The 21,017-nt window shown below is 40.9% G+C and overlaps 1 protein-coding gene across 10 annotated transcripts in view; it reads right to left on the bottom strand.

The window, feature by feature from the left end:
- Positions 1-21,017, bottom strand: part of PTPRM (protein tyrosine phosphatase receptor type M) — a 797,738-nt gene that overhangs the window by 461,762 nt on the left and 314,959 nt on the right. For all 10 annotated transcript variants that reach the window (XM_017864681.1, XM_017864682.1, XM_017864683.1 and 7 more), the window contains exon 5: positions 20,352-20,467. In XM_017864681.1, the coding sequence (XP_017720170.1) occupies positions 20,352-20,467 (116 nt within the window). The remainder of the gene's footprint in view (positions 1-20,351; positions 20,468-21,017) is intronic.

The raw sequence follows: 21,017 nt of genomic DNA, 5'->3' as shown, positions 1-21,017 counted from the left end.
AATTCAAGGAGAAAGGCAGAGTGGCTATCAAAGTACCACCTTTATTACTGATAAACCTGAGACTGAGGAATATGACTTAAGAGTGCAGGAACAATAGGCTTGCTATTCCTGAAGCACAGAATTAAACAGACTCACCAACCCAGTCCCAGGCCACACTAGAAAACCACAAGGCCTCCCATATGTTAAGCGCTGCTGTAAAACTCACAGGATGGAGGGACAGGGTTCCCATAGGCAGTCAGCTCCCCAAAGAAGGGGCTGGGCTAGGCATGCTCAGCCCTTCCTCCCAGGCAGCTTCAGCTTGGGCAGTGAGAAGGCAGACAGGAGTGCTGCAATAGTACAGTTCCTGCCACTTGGAAGGAAACATCAGGAGTGGGGAAGAACAGTTCCATCAACAGTATCTTTAGTATGATCTGTAAAACAGTCTTGTTTATACCATAAAACATCGTAAGTCAGAATACAAAATCCCACATATGTCTATATGTGTTTTTTTCACTAAATGTCCTAAATTTGTTCTCATAGACAGCATCAAGAAGTTAAAAAATGAAACAAAACTAAATTTAGCATGAATAATACAACAGGAGAAAGGTTCCTCTCTGTTTTCCACATATATTCAGTCTCCAATTCTCACCCTACTCCAGGAAATAAGCAAATTCTAGCCCTAAGGATAATCTTAGACATACTACTCCACAGTCTTATTTCTAAACTGAAAAAGAACCACATCTCTGGTTTTTGGAGGGAAAAGAAACTGAGCCATAAAGGCAGATTTCATATCTGTAAGTATTTGTTTATTAACAACAACAAACAGGCCTTAGGGCTATCCATCCACTTATTTAACTAGTTACTTGTGGCATGAATCCTGTAATAATATACTTTTGTAATAATCTCCTAATATTTCTCCAAATAGAAGTATCTCTCAAAAGAATGTTTATTCAAAAGCAATCTCAAGCTTGCACTTACTGACCCCTCACAACCACTCAAGGCTGTTCTGAGGGCGCTCAAGTGTAAGAAAGCCTCCTCCTTGGACTTACGCATGTGCTGAGAGGACTACGACTCACAATCGCACTGTCTTCGTGCCACAGATGGGCCCTATAAAATAAACAGCCTCGGACTAGGAGCCCTGCGTGACTCTAGTGAGTCATATGAACTCTCAGGAAAGAGCCTTTAAAAATGTTTAACTCATGTACTTAATCACATGAAAAGTCAGATTCAGCTTCAAGAGAAATAGTACATAGGGAGGAGAAACCAAGTGCTAAGCAGCAATCCTTTTAGCCTAGAATCTACGCATGAACAGCACATCACACATCTTACTCAAATCTGCAGGCCATTTTGTATTAAACCATTCACATGTGCATGGATTCAGAAATTCATTCAACCAACATTTGGTGACAATCTTTTGTGGAGCACACACTATACCATATAAGACAGCATAAAATTAAAAGAACCATCACTGACCTAATTGAGTTTATTGTTTGGCTAGAAAAAAAAACAGACAAGGCAATAATTACAATACAGAGCAACGAACTGCCTCCCATAGCACAGAGGAGGAGGAGACCTGACTGGATGTCTCAGTCTGCTTTCTGTTGCTTATAACAGAATATCTGAAACTAAAATTTATAAAGAAATGTATTTCTTTCAGTAATTGACGCTAAGAAGCCCAAGTCAAATGGCCTCATCTGGTGAGGGCCTTCTTGCTGGTGGGCAGTGGCATGATTTCCACTCACTGCAAGCTCCACCTCCCGGGTTCACGCCATTCTCCTGCCTCAAAGTCCTGAGTAGCTGGGACTACAGGCGTCTGCCACCACGCTCGGTTAAATTTTTTTTTTTTTGTATTTTTAGCAGAGATGGGGTTTCACCGTGTTAGCCAGGTTGGTCTCCATCTCCTGACCTCATGATCTGCCTGCTTTGGCCTCCCAAAGTGCTGGGATTACAGGCGTGAGCCACCACGCCCAGCCAGAACTCTGCAGATTCTTGAGGCAGCACAGGGCATCACATGGTGAGGGGCTGAGTCTGCCAGTTCAAGTCTCTCCTTCTCTTCTCATAAAGCCACTGGTCCCTCTCCCATGATAACCCATTAATCCACTAATCCATACATGGATTGATCCATTCATGAGGGCTCTTCTATGACGATCCAATCACCTCTTAAAGGCCCCACCTCTCACTCATGACACTGGAGATTCAATACTGATTTAATACTGGAGATTAACATTTCAACATGAGTTTTGGAGGGGACAAATATTCAAACTATAGTCCTGGAGATGGTGTCAGTGCAAGCTTTCCAGGAAGCACTGCTTGAGCCCAGGCTTGGGTATGCACAGAAGTTTCTTAGGCAGGGAATAAAGAGGAAAAGTCTAGTGAGTAAGAGAAGCTCTCTAGAGTCAGGAGCCAAGAGAGATCACAGAACTATAGGGGAAATATAGGGTAACTATGGGGGAACTATATGAGAACTATAAAAGAACTATAGGGAAAGTACAGGGGAACTCTAGGGGAACTCTAAGGGAAGTATAACTTATCCCATATGGCAAGGACAGAAGTGTTTCTTAGAATGGCAGATAAAAAGGCTGGAAGGAAAAGCACAATACAGAGTCCAACAAGAAACACAACATGTTGAGGATTTCAGTATATTCTGCTGCTGGGAATGGAAGGACCTTAGGCAAAGTGGTAACACAAACACCTCTGTGTATACAGTAATGGCCTGGAGGAGATACGGCGTGACCCCAACTGATGTCAAAGGAAAACGGGTAAATTGTTTTCAGAAATCATAGTAACAAATGACACAAAGAGAGAAGACAGAAAGGAAGGGAAGGAACCTAAAGATATCCAGAAAATGAAATCAACACAACGTGTACTCCCCTGCAGTAACATCTTTCCCCTCTAGCAGACCATAAGGTCCAGGGTCATATCTTATTCATTTTGTGTACCCAGGTGCACAATAAATAGAACTCAGGAAATATTGGCTGACTCTAGGAATCACAGCCTCAGTGGAAAAAAACTTTCCAGGGGTAGAAGAGAAAAATGAGGTTCTTTAAATTAACAGACTTAAACCCCAAACCCTAGACAAAGAATCCATATTTACAATGGAGACTAACAGGGAATATAAAAGAAAGTTTTAGAGGTTCTGTGTGTCATCACTCAGCAACACTGCCCCAACTCATCATGACTGTGGTAGGCAGAAAAAGGGCCTCCAAAGATGTCTACATCCCAGTCCCCAGAATCTGGGACTATGTTACCTTACATGGCAAAAAAAGGAGTTGGCAGATATGATTAAAATAAGGATCTAGAAACGGGAAGACAGGCTGGATTATCTAGGTTGGCTACATGTAATCACAAGGCTCTATTTATGAGGAAAGCAGAAGGATCAATGCGAAGGAAAGGTAACAGAAGCAGAGGTTGTGCCGATGGGCTTTGAAGTGTGAGGAGGGCGTCACGAGACAAAATATGAGGGAGGTCTCTAGAAGCTGGAAAAGGCAAGGACCAGATTCTTCCCAGAGCTTTTGGGAGGAACTAACCCGGCCATCACCTTATTTCAGGGCTTCTGACATGCAAGACAGTAAGATGATGAAGCCACGAGGTTTGAGTTAATTTGTTACAGCAGCAATAGGATGCCAAAATGGTGATCATCTAGAAACTAGAAGCCCTGTGGCTTTCTGAAGGTGTCCAGGGGTTGTGCACCTTGATTTGTCAAGAGGTACATAAGCAAGTCTTTAAGATCACGTTGGGTCACCAAAGTAGAGTACCCCAGTTTGGAATCATGAGCTAGAATAGCAGCCTGAAGACAGCAACCTTGGAGGCACCCCATAGGATGAATGAAATGAGTAAAGGCCAGACCAGGAAGGCACGAAGAGACAGAAGAGCCACAGGGGCAGTGAGATAACAAAACAGAAGAAGTGGGAAAACATGTAGTCTACACTGGAGAAGAGCGGGGGAACGACAGTGTGAAGATAGAAAATCAGAAAGGAATGCGGAAAGCTGGGTGAGGCAATAGGAGAGGAAGCATGGGGAGAAAAGGACCAGGCAGGGCAAGGATGGGGAGAGACACAGAAATGAGGAGGCCAAATGACCCAACACACAGAAAGATGTGATCCACGAGGGAAAAAGACATGAGCCTTCAATGACGTTATTAGTTTCCTTTGAAATCCTGACACGTACACATTCACAGACCCCTCCTTGGTTCTTAAAGCAAAAAATGTGTCAGGTGCAACAGCAACATCAGGTTCTCTATCAGCCCCATTCTGAGAAGATATGCGTAAGGGCAGCAAATGCACTGTGGGGCTAATGGAGAAGAAATGAGGGGATGTCCTCAAAGTACTGCATGGGGAGGAGAAGGGAGGACAGAGACCTCACCCTCCACTTCGTTAGCGTTGATGCAGTGCAGGAAATGCCACCCCAAAATAGGACACTTTGGCATACTGAGTATTTTAAGCTGAAAGAAGCTGAGAAAACCACGGCATCAGAAAGGTCATGCTGACCATCTTCCCCCCTCCCCCCAGCAACAAAGCAGGACACAGAAACTGAAATTCCACTTGTCCCTTTCTGCCCTGAGATGGGCTAGGAAACTCAGAGAGGTCATTCTCTTTGACTTCCTCCCTCCATCCTCCCCAAAGGCCTTCATGTGGCAGGTATCCTGCCCTGTATCTGGAGGGCAGGAATGTCACGCAGGCCACAGAGATGCTGAACAAACAGGCCTTGTTCAGTGCACCCTGTTTATTACCATCAGATCCTGCCCTGTTGTCCCTCAATCACACTTTCATGCGACTGTCCATAAAAACACAGTTTTCTCTGAGTCTTCGGGTCTTCATTTTCTGAAGGCTCCTGTGTCATGTAAAACTTGTATTAAATAATTTTCTCTTTTTTTGAGACGGAGTCTTGCCCTGTCACCCAGGCTGGAATGCAGCAGCTCGATCTTGGCTCACTTGCAACCTCCGCCTCCCGGGTTCAAGCAATTTTCCTGCCTCAGCCTCCCGATTAGCTGGGACTACAGGCACCTGCCACCACAACCTAATTTTTGTATTTTTAGTAGAGATGGGATTTCACCATATTGGCCAGTCTAGTCTTGAAATCCTGACCTTGTAATCGCCCGCCTCGGCCTCCCAAAGCACTGGGACTACAGGTGTGAACCACTGCACCCAGCTGTATTAAATAATTTTTTATGTGTTTATCTTTTTGTTATATGGATTTCAGCCATAAACCTTGAGATGGGTGAGGAAAAGGTATTACTTTTCTTCTTCCAGTGTCGAACCATATTTCTTGGAGCATGAGGAAATGAGGATGCACAGTGTTCAGAGTCACTGGCAAAGCACCAGGCAATGTCTCCTACGATAGCTCAGTGGACAGGAGGAGAACAAGATGGGATAACTGCCAGGAAGATCAGGTGGACTAGAAACGTGCAAGTGACCAGAGTCACAGCCGCTCGTCGGCACCAATACTGACATCTGTTTCCAGTGCCTTGACACAAGGCTATTTCCTCATCCCTGACTTCTCCCAACATGTTTATTCCTGCCTTTGATAGTCATAGATGTGCTTCTCAAATGTACAGGTGACAATAAAGCACATAAATTAACAAAAAGGGATGGAAAAAGATATCTACAAAGCCAAACAATAAATTAAAACAAGATAAACATCAATAAAAATAAATGTGCATCTGATGCTTCCCTGTAAAATCAGACTTTGTTAAGTGGATAGAGTTCTGATTTAGCATCATCTTCATCATTAAAAGATACATAACAATTGTGGAGCAGGTTTTTGTCTAAAATCCTAATTCAATTTTCAGTTGTGTTAATGAAGTATCTGGAGAGATGGTCCCTCTTGTCCCTGTCCCAGCACACAGCATTCCATTCAGCGCCTCAGGTTTTTGGCAGAGCATATGAGAAGCAGACTTGTTCAGAGGACTGTGGACTAGACAGTGAAGAAATCCTCTCGTCCACAGTTAGGGAGCTGAAGAAGGGGAGGAGCCGGAGACCAGGCTAGCCATTAACACGGCTAGCTAAGAATGAGGGGGGAGGACAACCATCTTCCAGCATGGAAAGGACGGGCACGTAAAACAGGAATGGGACGTGAATGTCTGGGCCACAGGGAGCTAGTACAAGTCACCAGTACTTACTTATCTGAAATCCTTGGAGTAAAATGTGGTTCAGAATTCAGATTTTTAATTTTATTTTATAAAGGCATCTGTACTGCATATTCTTTGACACCCCAAGGAGAGTCTGAGACAGCATTCCGTAATTCCTAGGTTTTGATATTTCTGCATCAAAACGTAGGAATATTGACTTTAAGGAGGCAAAAACAGAGACCCTAAATAGCTTCACATCCATTCAGGTCAGGTTTGGTCACCAAATGAATTACAAAAATGGGCAGGTTTTGCTACTAAATTAGATACGGAAACTTTCTGATTATAGATTTTGGAGTACAGGCTAAGGTACTAAGAATGACCACCGAGAACGCACACACCAAGGCCTCCCATCCTCAGGCACTCCCAGTCCCAATGTGTCATAGCCACACTGTGCCGGCTGACTCTGTCCCACCACGTGGGCTCCTGGCTGTTCTTTCCAGCCCAAGCTTCCTCCTTCCTTGAGACCTCTTCCTCTTCCTAGGATGCTTCCCACCAACCACCAGAGTCAACTCCATCTCCTTCCAGGGACTGCTCAAATACATCTTCACTGAGGCCTAACCTGATGCCTAAATTCCAAACTGAAACATGCTCCTCCTTGGCACCACCTAGCTATTCCTTTAAGAGTGCCACTTACCCCTTCCTAACATGCTGCATAATTATCTTACTTATCATAGTTGCTATCTATCTCCCCTACTAGAATACAAGTCCCATGAAGGCAGGGATCCTTGCCAGGTTCTTATTGCTCTAACTGTAACATATCAACCATGCCTCGTACATCCTAGGGAGGACTGGTGGTGATATTAAAAGTGATTCAGGCATTGAACGAGTGACTAAATTAATTGATTTTAGATGTCTTTTGGTCCCCAGATTCCATTCCCTAGGCTAGAATTAAACTGGGAAGTGTGGGGAGTGATGGCCAGCCCCTGGATCTCTTTGCTCTCTTTGGATCTCTTTGCTCCAAGACAGGCACAGAAAGGCATGAGAGTTTTTGCCCCCTGCTGTCCTTTCCCCATGACAGTGACACCTGGAGAGGTCAATGTGTTCAGAACCTCAGGTACCACTGAGCATCTAGAAATCCACAGGGAACTTTTTGTTACTCTAGCAAAACAAAATGATGAAAACATACATCAGGTAGAGACAGCAAAATTGTCAGCCAGATTTTGCCCAATTTTCAGAAGAAAGAGGCAGCCCTGCCAAGCACTGGCACTCTACATTCTTAATAGCATGACAGACGGACCATAAAAAATGAGGAAGGATGGGCATCAGACTGTTCTTTACCATATGAGAGTTCACTAAGAGAGACAGCCTAGGACACAATTGTTGGGAACAAAAACCTCAGACTCCATGCAAAGCACAGCGACCGAATGTCCTGGGTTGTTAAAGAAATCACTGACCCATCTTTTGTCCACTTAGTGAAATAACCATAATGATGATGCCTGAGAGGAGATATCTGACTGGGTTAAATACAGCTCTTTATAAAAGGAAGAGTATCTTCAAATGTGCATGTATTTCAATTTGAGCAGGCTAGAAAAAAGTACTGATAGTTATTTAAATTGGACTTACCACCTTCTTTATGCAATGGACTAACTCTAGGACTTCTAAATGAGCAGTAATTTACCAGCAAAAAGATACATATTAAGTCTTTCAGAAACAGTTTTGCAATAATCAGAGCAATGATTGAAAGACATTGAGGTCTGGGAAGTTAGCAGCACTTGCAGCAAATTAATCAATCTCTGGCATTTTGGAGCTGCTCTGAGTGCACAGGCATCAAGGGGCTCTGAGCCAGTCCCCCTTCCTCAGACATACATGTGAGGATTAAGCGGCACTTTCATTTCTTCAATAGTGAAAATAGTCTGTATTATCCAACTTTCAAATATGCCCATTTGTAAGATATTGATTGAAATTCTTACCACTGACATCACCAATAACATCAGCAGGGCTTGGAGTAATTCTGTTTGAAATATCTTATGCAAGCTAAATCCTGTATTCATTGAACATCTCAAAGAAGAATCTACCCTTTATACAGCCCATATGTTTTATTTTAATAATTAACCTAGTATTGACCTTTGATTTCTAGACCACAACCAAGTTAACCCAAATATTTATCAATCTGGAGTACTGTACTGAAACTAAACATTCTTACTTGTATCATCACATACTAGCAATATATATTGACAAGTACACTTTAAGTTGGCTAATGAATATACAGAGAGCCAAAATAATATACAGATATCCAAAGTTATATCCTATTATTATTGGTATATTAAAGAAGAATTTGAATAGGGAAATTTAGAGCTTCATTCTGTTATTTAAGACATAGTTCATTTCAGGATATATTCATAATAGCTGAATAACATTATTTAATAAACCTGTATTTAAATGTTATCTAGAAGTTAATCCAAATAATATAGAATATACATAATAAATGCAGTAACTAGAAATACCAGCCAAATTAGAAGTTCTTTAGTCTTAAAATCAAATATCCAACTGTTAAGTGGGTTAACTTGGCCAAATTAAACTAAGGAGCCCAACACTGACAAACCTTTTTTTTTACATATTTAAAGGTTCAAACCTTTGTAAAACTAGGTCTCAAGCCAGTTCACTTTTAAACTATAATTACAGCACTCTAGTATGGGGAGAGTGGCAGTGCCTGTGCTACCTATCAAACATGATCTAAAAGACCAGGCTAGTCATTAACATGCCTGGTTAATAACGTCACTTTTCCTTAGTCAATATGCCTTAAAATATACAACTCTTCTGAAAACATAGTTGAAAGAGGATAAAGATGCAAGATAAAGGAGGTTAAAATCCCTACAGTTTTGAATTTGCATAGGAATTGTCAGTGTGCACTCAGGGCACAGTTTGTCTTTAAATGTGTGTATGTGTGCATACCTAGGTATCCTAGCTCTCTCCAATGAGAAGATCCAAAAACAATAAATAAAATAAAGTAGTAATGAGCACCTCTATGCTAAGAGTATAACTTCTAACGGCCATTTCCCACAGAAAAAGAAACAGGATTCCCTGAAAAAATGGCCAATTCTAGGTCTAAAGTAGAAAACGGAAAATATACACCTAGAATATGTCATTGCACCAGAAAGCAAAGAAGCCCCCTGAGATGGACCAGGACAGGAGTCACCCATGCAGAGTAAGCCCCACTGGAAGGCTGGGGAAGACATCAGCGGCAATAAAGATATTAAGTACAATGGACTGAAACCCATCAAATGTGTTCAAACACACAAGCTGATGACAAAGATGCTGATGATGACAACAACAATAATTATAACTACCTTGGTCACTTTTAGGTGATGACAGTGAGTGACGGATAGACCCAGACCATTCTGCAACTCCTAATGAATTAATAAACCAAGGCAATGATCATCAATGGCTGATAATGTTATGGGATCCTTGGGGTGTTACTTTGCCACCCAGAAACCTCTGTGGCCAGTGGTACCTTTACCTGAGTTTTGCTTGGGCCCAATGGGCCCACTTGGCCTGGAAGGCTGCACTCGGCTGACACTACCGGCCTGGATTCCATGCCTGCCAAGGGCAAGTGGAGAGGTGAGGGGTGCGTAAGTGAGCAAGCATGGGATCTGGCCACTGCACACAGTCAGGCACACTAGCTGTGGTGGAATGGGAAGCTCCAGGTGCCAGCATGGGCACCAGCTCTCTGCAACCTGCTTCCAAGGCTGGCAATGGGGAACATGGTGGCACCCAGAAGCTTGAGACACCAGGAACTGCAGAGCCACAAAGAGGGTGCCACAGCCCTGGCCCAGGGAGCTTCTAGGTCTGGGCTCCCTGGAGGGCTACAGGTCTTTGCTCCTTCTCTCTTCCTTGTCACCCACAATGTGGTGAGCAAGGAGTGTGTTTCAGCCTTGCTTGTGTTATAGCCCTTGCAGCCCCGCCATTTGGTGCATCCCGAGTTCTTGTCCTGTGTCCAGGAAGAATGAGGTATGCAGACAAGCGGAGGGTGAGTAAGGTGAACAGGAGCTTTACTGAATGACAGAATAACTCAAAGAAAACCCACAGGGGTCAGCTCCACTCCACAGTGAGGGTGTCCTAATAAGTGTTCAGCTCTCAGCAGAGAGGAGACCCTTGAGTGGGTAGCTCCTCTGTGTAGGCAGGTCATCAGTCAAGTGCTCAGCTCTCAGCGAAGAGGAGACCCTAAAGTGGGTAGCTCCTTTCCCCAGGCAGGTTGGCCTGAGTGCTCAAGTCTGGCTGAGTCCATGGATTTTATGGGCTTCAGAGTGGAGGAAGTGTGTGTTGATCGGTTCATGGGTGGCCATGGGTGGGCACAAAAAAAAAAACCCATAATTTTCCACTCCCGGACTGCAGGACTGACAGCCTGGCTCCCAGCCTTCAGGCCTTCCCTGGCTTGAAGGTGGGACTTCGCTGGGGAACTCCTCCATCTGCCCTGGAGCCTGTCTGCCTCCTGCTGTTCATGGCACCCAGGCTGTACATGCTGAAGGGCACCTGCAGGCCAGTGCCAAACTGCCCTCAATAACCCCTCAGCCTTCCTCCCATGCTTGTCAGTACCTAAAGTCAGGAAGGGGCTGAGGCGGCAGGGGGCTGGCATGTCAGCACTGCCCTGGGTGCACACACACCCAGCTGGGTTGCGACAGCACCTGTGTTTGGCTTCAACTTTGCTCCAAGATTGGAGCAGGCACTGGGAGCAGGGAGAGGCCAGGCAGTGGGAGCAGGCACTTCCAAGCCTGCAGGGGCAGGGGTGTCTTCCTGGGTCCCAGAGAGTGCAAAGATGCCCAGTCCACAGCCATGGCTGGGTTGCTGCAGCTGCGCCTGGGAGGGCAGGGCTCCTGCCTGCTCCCAGCCTCTAAGAGCACAGGGATGCCAGATCTGCAGCCATGGCTGGGAAGCTGCAGCTGCACTCAGGGAGCATGAGGTTCCCGCCCTGCCAACTCAGCAGCCGGTGGGGCTTTTACCTGTTCCCATTTCCCGCTGGCCCCATGGAGCAGGCAGCACCAACCATGGCCATCTCTGCCTTCCTTTCTCATGGGATAGCCTCGGATACTTGGAAGCAAGAAGAACAAGTGAACCTTCTGCTGAATATGAGAAAAGATGAAAGAAGGCTTTCCCAGAACATATGGTTTGTAGGCCCAAAGGAAGCAGACCTTAAGATTAGTGGCGATGCCTTTCCTTCTCTTCTGCCCTCCAGACTGACACAACTTGACCAGTAGTTTTAAAAGCCCAATTTCAGACACCAGGGTGTAATTTAGGGTGGAGGGTGGGAGGCAGGTGAGGGTTGAAAAACTACCTATCAGGTACTATGCTCGCCACCTGGGTGACAAAACCACTTGTACACCAAACCCCAGCAATACAAAATCTACCCATGTAACAAACCTGAGTATGTACTCTCTGACCTAAAATAAAAGCCAGAAAGAAAAAAATAAAAGGTCCAATTTCAAGTTGAGGCCAGGAGACCTCAAGGTTGCTATGGAGGAAGGGGCTCTCTACTGCCCCACCTGTTCCTGCCACATCCTATAGCACCTGCTGCTTACATCTCTCTTTGGCTGAGTTAGATAATATCACAAAGGAAAAATTATTAATATTTCTTCTGGAGTATCCCTAGACATGTTATACTGTTTCATCAATATAAAAGAAATCTTTATTTTTAAATAAAGGTAATCCAAAATCATACTAAGTTAAAACATACAGTATACACCTAAAGGTTTTCAGTAGCTTCAGTCTGATTGTTCAGTATATTATATAAATATAGATATAGATATTTAACTGACTAAAACAATAATGGATGTGATTTTAACTACTCAAAATTTTTGAGAGCAAATGGTTCCCATAGCAACTAAAGACAGTCCTCCTTTATGCATTTCTAGTATTTTCTGGGATGCTAAGTGATGTTAAATTTATGCTTTAATATATATGGCATAAAATACCCAAGTTAAGCTTATGAAGGGAACCATAATTTTACTTCTTTTCATATCATTTTGTGGCTTTTATACATAATAACAAAATTGTTCTGAAATACAGTTGTGCTTTTTTTCCTTATAATCAACAAATGAAACTAAAAGCCACCTCGAAAGGTTGACCAAAAGTCTATATCCATAACACGAAAGCCAAGGCAACACTGCATACATACAAAAACAACTTTAATTGTAAATTCTGATCAATGCTATCGTTTAAATTACTACAGGATACTTATGAATTCATGAGGAACTATCTACGTCTTTTTCTGCAGTACCAAAGATGCATTATGGTTACGATACAACATAGATGGCCTGGTTCAAATCCGAGCACTGTGACGAGCAATGCCCCATTGGAAGAGTTGTTAAAACTTTCTAAGCCTCAGCTGCTTCTTCTATAAATGGACACATAATAAAATTCTTGTAGGGATCAATGACAAAAAATGCCTGAACATCACCTACCAGAGTAACTAGCACATAGCAGTGCTCAGTAAATGTAGTTGCAATTACTTTATTTCAAACACCCCTGTTGAAGTCAGTAATATAAACACTATTCATACAATTTTTAATTTATTCATTCAGAAGTCAAATTCTATGGTAGAGCAGTGAAACTGTTCCCATGAAAATCACTGTAGGTTATAAAATATCAAGGTTTCCCTCTTTTCTCTCAGAAAAGGTCTAAAATTATCTGAGCTAAAAAACAAAATGTGAGCAATTTATTAGACTAGAGAAACATAATTTTTTCACGATTCTGTAGCTCATAACCAGCTTGGTGGAATTATATGTCAAACTCTCAAAGGAAAAAAAAATATCAATCTCTAGGCCAACAGCTAAGAAACTGTTAATTCTAAGTACTTTTTAAAATGAAAATTAAACTCCTCAAAGTAAGAGCTCAAATGGAATTACATTCTTTACAAAAGGTGGATGGGGTAGGTTTAATTCATCTATTACTATGACACAGGTGTTGCCATTGTGCAAACTCAAATGGAATATCCTTATTACAGGTATATTTCTTATGTTCATGGAGATCATGGGAAAAATAAAGGTATATGTCTATAATGTTTAATGTGGATGCTATGGTAAGAAAGTTTTTAAAGGAAGAATTAAGAAAGAAGTTATAATTACGACAGAATAAGAAAACCTAGGCAAAGGGTACAAGAAATGAAGGTTTAGGAAAGATGACATATTGAACATATTGGCTTCTAAAATTACTCCAACATATGCGTGTTTTTATTAATCAGTTTTTGCAACTTTGCATGATGTTTTCTATATATCCTGAAGCAGCAGAGGCACCACTGCGTTCTATGTATTGCTCCTCTCATCAAAGACCATCCTCTGAACAGGAACTGTAGGCCTAAAGCAATCATCCCAGAGAGAAACACTTCCTCTGTGCTTGTTTTCCTGCTCTAACTACAAATCTACTTTTGATGCTCACCTGAAGGAGCTACACGATTTGTTTGGGTAGTCAGTAAGCCCCATGCATTAGTAGGTACTCACTGAGCATTTTGCTATGTGACAAGTACTAGTCTGGGTGCTCAGTTGTACCAGTGTTTTTAACAGCATAGCAGTCCCCCCTGTTCCATGGGAGATACATTTCAAGACCCCTAGTGGATGCCTGAAAACATGGATAGCTTCTGTCATGTCTTGCACACACAAACTTAATGCCACCTTGTATATCTTAACTAAGCACTTACCACGCACTGTGGCTGTAAACTTTTGCAGTCTGAGGTACAACAGCAAAACTAGAACAAATTTCTTTTTCCTTCTTCACAATTTCAGGTATAGAAAATTCTTTCTTACTGTAGATCTTAGCAAGCAGTGCATACAAGTTTTTTCTTTCCTTATTAAGTTGAGCACTTTCACCTTCTCACTTAAAGGAAGCACTTGATGCCTTCTCTTGGGCATATCCAGATTGCCAGCATCACTACTCCTGTGCTTTGGGGGTTAAGTAAAGTAAGGGCGACTTGAACACAAGCACTGTGATCTTGAGACAGCCTATCTGATAACCAAGACACCTCCTCAGTAACTAGTGGGTGGGTAGTGGGATTTGTTGGACAAAGGGATGATTCATGTCTTCAGTGGGACAGGGTGGGAAGAGGAACTTTTCATCGTGCTGCTCAGAATGCTGCACAATTTAAAACTTATGAATTGTTTATTTCTGAAATTTTCCATTTGACATTTTTGAATGACATTTTCATTGACCACAGGTAACAGAAACCATGGAAAGTGAAAATCTCAGATAAGAGGATACTACTGTACTTTAAAGTAACATCATCTGATTTCCTCTTCTATTGTATGAACTAATGCATATTACGGAATAATTTTAAAAGACTATTCTGGTGCATTACTTACAATAAATGCCAAGCTCTGCTAACAAAACAGTAAAACTCTCAATTATATTGTGCTATGATGGATTTTAAAGTTCTAAATTCAACACAGGTAAATCACAGTAAATCTGAGACTATCAGGTTAAAAGGCTAATATTTGAGATCCAAGATCATTCAGTGAAGAAAAATGTCCGAGAAAAAATTCATGCATTTGTAAATAAATCACACAATACTTGTACGTAAGTATAAACATGTACATATATATACAGACATCAACATATTAGACATATAAAACTGACTTTCACTAATGAAATGGAGTTAACTATAATAAACATAAAAACCGGATATACAACTGCACTAAAGTTTCCTACATATTCTGGGCTTCTGTTTTCTCATCAATAAAATTAGGAATTTAATTTAAAGATTGCTCCAAATTCAGGTTACATAATTGTGTAATTTTAAAAAGTAAGATATTTAAAAATGGTAGGGACCTCTAACAACTGTGAGAAAGTGGTTATTTTCCAGGTTTCCACTGCTATTCACTCAACATGCGCACCTCAAACCCTGGCCTGATCAAAGATCCTGTTCATCCATTGTTGAAAAGACATCACTCCTCCCTCCCTGTCTTCTGCTCTTTGTCCTGGAGGCAGAACTTTTGTATTTCCCACCCACTCTGAATGTTATGTGGTTGCTAAGAATAAGGAATGCAGGAACCTCTACAATGATTACAAGAAATAAAGAGCAGAAGTTACAAAAACACCAAAATGGGACCACAGGCAGGGGAAGAGGAAGGCAGTGGCCCCCATGCCACAGGTCTTGTAACTGCACATGCATGAGTCATCTATAGGTACATAAACACTAGCTAGCATTAGTTATCACCTTCATTTACTGAAAAGTATTATAAATAGGAAGTCCTGAGAGAAACAAGCACGTGTAGACAAATAATATTTGGAATACTGAAGAAAGAACAATAAAGGCTTTAATACAACCATACATGGCTTAAAGGTCAGTGACTACATAAAAAATATACAACCTCAGAAGTTGCCCATCAGCAAACAGAAGTTATTTATTTTTATTTATTTATTTTTGAGATGGAGTGCAGCAGCACAATCTTGGCTCACTGCAACCTCCGCCTCCCAGGTTCAAGCGATTCTCCTGCCTCAGCCTTCTCAGCAGCTGGAATTACAGGCATGTGCCACCGCACCCAGCTAATTTTTGTATTTTTAGTAGAGACAGGGTCTCACAATGTTGACCAGGATGATCTCGATTTCCCGACCTCGTGATCCACTCGCCCCACCCTCTCAAAGTGCTGGGATTACAGGCGTGAGCCACTGCAGCCAGCCATGAAAGTATTTTTAAAAGTATAAAAGTGTACAGAAAGTATAAAAAGAAAATCCCAAATTCCATTTTCTCTTTTCAGTATTATATATATATACACACACATACACACTGTATATGTATACAGACTCTGAGATATTTTCAAAATGTGGGCTCAGAAAGTGATTAGAAAGTTGATAGAAAAAATCACGGTAATATTTTGGGTGCTTGAATGACTTCCATAAATACATTTAATTTTAGAATCTCACACTGTTGCAGTCCGTGTTTATATGAATAGACTGCCATATCCGATAGCATATCACAAGTATCTTCAAGAACTGCAGTGCATATAGGTTTTTCAATACAATAAAAGAGTTCTACAGATGTTGTCTTCCTACCGTCTGGAAAATTTTTTAAAGTATTTTACAGCTGTAATGATGGATGCGCTCACATACTGGGTCTTATTCTTTTGTTCAGTGTTCTAGAAAAAACAATCCCACTCAGCAACATAACCTGTGTGGTCCACAGATGAGATGAAGAAAATATAAACAGATGGGACACATCTGTTCATCATAAACATTTCTTCATTAGTGTCATCAGATTTATTTATGTTATGTTATTGTGAAAGACTGACAGGGATTATATTTAATCTAAACTAAAAAAAATCAAAACCTTGGCCATTTTTCACAGGTATGGATCAATATGACAAGCAATACATATAAACATTATTTTCTATGGTCAGGATGGCACCTTGATACTAACGATGTAATACTGGTCACAGCCAAATTCTTCTATCAAAGCATAAGTGCATAACGCCTATTCACCTACCTTCCAAATACAAGAAGACGGTATAGTAGAGTGGAATTACTTAGAGGCGAAATAAAAGTAAATAAACAGAGTTATATTATTACCAGCTATGCCATTTTTCCTTGTGATCCAGGAGAATCCTATACTTCCAACTCCTCTTCTATAAAACAGATAAACCACCATGGGATACCACCATGAAACTTTGTGCAGAATGCCTATTGTGGGCCTCAAAGGACTTCAAAGCAAGTAGTAAAAATTACTGTAAATAGGTCGGGCATGGTGGCTCACTCTTCCAGTCCCAGCACTTTGGGAGGCCGAGGCAGGCGGATCGCTTGAGCCCATGAGTTTGAGACCAGCCTAAGCAACATGGTGAGAACCTGTACAAAAAATTAGCCAGGCGTGATGGTGCACGCCTGTAGTCCCAGTTACCCAGGAGGCTGAGATGGGAGGATCATCTAAGCCCAGGTGGTCAAGGCTGCAGTGAGCTGAGATCATGCCACTGCACGCCAGCCTAGGTGACAGAGTGAGACTTTGTCTCAAAAAAATATTGTAAATGATTATATTCAAAAACACCAAAGTACCCCCAAACAAAGATGTGTTATTAATTTCTAAATATTGTCTCACTCTTGAGAGAGATTTGAATCACAGAAAAACCTAAAAATATGTTTTCAATTTTCTGCGTGGATACCAGGATTATTTTGAGGACCTAAATGAGTTTACATGCAGACCTGGTCCACGATGAAAGGTTTACATGTCATCACAACCTCTAAAGGATGGCCTGAGAAAATGTTCGAGGGGGAGTGAGGAGTCCCAGGCAAGAGGGCAAGAAGGGCTCTGCAAAACCAGCATCTGCTGAAAACCCTCATCACTACTGGAAACTGCTTTGTAAACATATAGATTAATAGAAACTATACTTGCAGGTGAAGGACACAGGTCTTATTTCATAAGCTATTAATAAAATAAACATTTGCCCATAAAATGCCTACCCAACCAGGGAAAATAAATTATTGAACAGTAAAATTATTCTAACATCACAAAGATTCACTAACCAAATGGTGTCCTGATTCCAGGACAAAGTAAGTTTCAGTAAAAAGCTCAAAGTCACAACAGTTCTATCTGTGTCATCTTCTTGACAGTGCAGTGTAGAAAACTGTAGTGTAATAAATGGTCACCAAAGACAAGAGGGGTCAGAGAAGACTGAGTAAGATAAAAAGAAAGGCATTAAGGAACTGACTGTGAAAACAACTACCAACACTATCATTCAAATCTAATGAGAAAAAATTCGAAGATCAATACATGGAAAATTAAACATCAGGGTCAAATTGAGGCAACTGAATACAGGAACCAGTTATACGTTATGTCTGCCTTCTTTCTTTCCTGATTTGGAATGTGTGTTGTATTTTGCTTCACACTAGTAATTTCCAACCCTGGGTGTACACTGGAATCCCAACATGGCATGCTGGGCCCCAACCTAGACCAATTAAATGAGAATCTGAAAACAGGTAAGACATTTGTGAAAAAAAACCAAACCAAACCAAAACAAAACCCTTCCAAATTGTTCTATAGTGGAGTCAGGGCTGAGAACTTTGCATTTAGACCCTTTTTTTTTTTAACCCCAAAATTGTAAGTAGCTTTCTCCATACCACATGACAAATTATCTTTAAAACAAAGTTCCTGGATGGGTAGGAAGTAGCGAAAGATTTCCAACCCAAATAAGTGCTCAAGTTTAAGCAGGAGTATACCAAGTCCAGGACATTTGCGAAAATAAAAAGAGCAAAGCATGTCCTCACAAACCTGTAAATTCTTGGGAGTATCTAAGATGACTCTGTTGAGGAAAGAGGTTAGACTTAATATAGTATTTATATTACATTCTCTAGACTTAATATAGTATTTATATTGTATTCTCTCAAGTAATCTTGTCGTAAATATTATAAGCAAAACATATTTTTCCACAAATAATTAAGATTTCTAGAGATAAAGCAAAGGAACAAATAGCTTCATTTTTGTAAGGTGCTTAATACTTTGTGGAAAATGTCAATAGAACATGTTTGTCTCATCAGTTACCACAGATGGCCAATCTTGATTGTGTTTAATACCAACAGCCATTATCTAAGAAAACAATTCTGAATTCTAACATCAAGAGTTTAAAATAACTGGGAAGTGGGTTAAAAAGAGAAAAAAAAATTGAATACTGAAGACAGTTTTCACAAGCTGCAAAAAGTTCTTAACAGTTACAAAACTTGTACAAAGAAGAAAGTAAAGATGAACTTGGAATATACAATGTAATCCTCTGTATACACTTCCTGGCCAGCAATGTCTCTAAAAGGGACAGTAGGATATGAAAAAAGAGAGTGACACTGGGCAGAGGGGTGGAGCATCCTGACAGAAAACAACAAGAAGTCTCTCCAGAATGCATTTCCCATCTGACAATCCATTGCTGATTAATCTTGGGACAGTACATTCAAATATCTCCCATTTTCCCCAGAAACAGAGGAATAAAAATACTACTGGGCTGCACGCAGTGGCTCACACCTGTAATCCCAGCACTTTAGGAGGCCAAGGTAGGAGGATCACTTGAGGCTAGGAGTTTGAGACCAGACTGGGCAACAAGGGAGAATCCATCCCTATAAAAATGACAAAATAATTACTCAAGCATGGTTGCATGCGCCTGTAGTACCAGCTACTTGGGAGGCTGAGGCAGGAGGATCACTTGATCCCAGGAGGTTGAGTGAGCCGTGATGTTACCACTCTACTGCAGCCTGGGCAACAGAGAGAGACCCTGTGTCTAAGACAAATATAAACCAAAGCAAACAACTACTGATTTACATTGCAGTGATTAAAAGGAATAAAGGATTTAAAAATTGTACACAGAGTGTCACACAAAGTCACCCATCACAATCATAATTATGCTGTGAGGCATGACAGGAGGTGGAGAGACGGCACGTGCAGAGACAAGGCCAGCACACATAATGGAGTGGAAGCCAGTGTGGAACACAACCACATACACAGAAGGGTTAAAACCCAAACGACAGTTCAACTCAGTAGCAAACCAAAAATAAATAGATAATACTTTTTAAAAAAAAAGAAACCCACACAAAACAAAACAAGGAAAGATAAGGACAAAAAATCAACACCACTCAAGATGAAAAATGAGCAGCCTCCAGATTAATGCTTAAAAGGAAGAAACAAGAATGCAATTGGAGAATACTCAGGTGGAGGAAACCTCAAACCTAGAGCTTAAAGAAGTGGGTGGCATTCTGGTTAGAAGGGACAGGTAATTTAATCCCTCTCTGTCAGGATTCTTGAGAGCATGGATCTATCCATGCAACCCTCTGCCATGCAAAACACATATGGTGGAATTTGAATAAATATAAAACAAGTCACACAATTGATCATTACACCAAAACATTTAATTAAAAACTCAAAATAAAATATGTATTATTAATTTCTAAGTTTAAGCTTACAGTTTGGAAATTCAAATGACAAAAAGGCCTATGAAGTGTGGTGTGGTGTGTGTGTGTGTAAGAGAGAGAGAGACTCTTTAGATTTTTCTCAAGAGGAGGACTTAGGAGAAGAGTGCTATATTTTGTAATTTAATAAACTGCCATATAAGTCATTTGACAATCAGATCTTCCAAGCAAGATAATTAAGCATAAGCAAAGGGGAAAAAAAAGAAATTCACAAAAGGTGCGTAAACAAAAATAATTAGCTTTTATAGATTACTAAGTAATCTGGCTATTTATTAACAAAGAAGGAAACTCTTATACTAGGATCTGAGTCTGTTTCTCTGGGTTCCTCCTCCAGGGTGAATGTATTCTTCCTGCTGGACTCTCATCAACAGGTGAAAATGAGTTACTGTACCTGTAACCAGAGCCTGTCTCCTGCCACGGTCCTGCCGATGGCACTGCACTGGAAGGTAGCAAATTGGCCGGCGTTAACTTCCACATTCTGAATCCGCAGGAAGTGAGGAGTCCTGGCTACATAAAGAAAAAGAATGAAAGATATTAGAAGTGGAGATCTGTAACTAATGTATGTCTTCTTCAATCTACCTGCAATTTTTGGCCTTTCGATTTTGTTCACCTTGGGGAAAAAAAATGCTTTTGCTTATATGAGCTGTAAATATTTAACATAATTTTAAAATATCATAAAAGTTTTGGTATGTTGTATAAAAGAATAACAGAAAGCCAAGAATTCTGGAATAGAAAGAAACAGAAAGAAGGTATTTTATTGTTCCTGCTGTGCAAATTATCATAGCTCAGCAGTCTTCTTGTAATAACAGATCTATATTAATAAAGATTAAACTGAAACCTAATTGATGTTTTGAACAAAAACATATTAGATATTTATACCAGCAACATGAAAAGAACAGTAAGAAGTTAAACGATGTTATCAAGGAAGCTTTTCAAGCCAAGTACACAGCTGTACATAATATATATTTTAATACAACTAACTGGTATGCTGCATTACTTACGTAATATTTTTCAGCTGCCAAAAATACTATTTCTTTTTTTTTTTTTTTTTTTTTTT

Source organism: Rhinopithecus bieti, unplaced genomic scaffold, assembly GCF_001698545.2.
Source record: "Rhinopithecus bieti isolate Rb0 unplaced genomic scaffold, ASM169854v2 scaffold_73682, whole genome shotgun sequence".
NCBI classification, from domain to species: Eukaryota; Metazoa; Chordata; class Mammalia; order Primates; family Cercopithecidae; genus Rhinopithecus; species Rhinopithecus bieti.
Note: the sequence above shows the minus strand (reverse complement) of the source record. Positions and strands in the feature narration are given on the sequence as shown.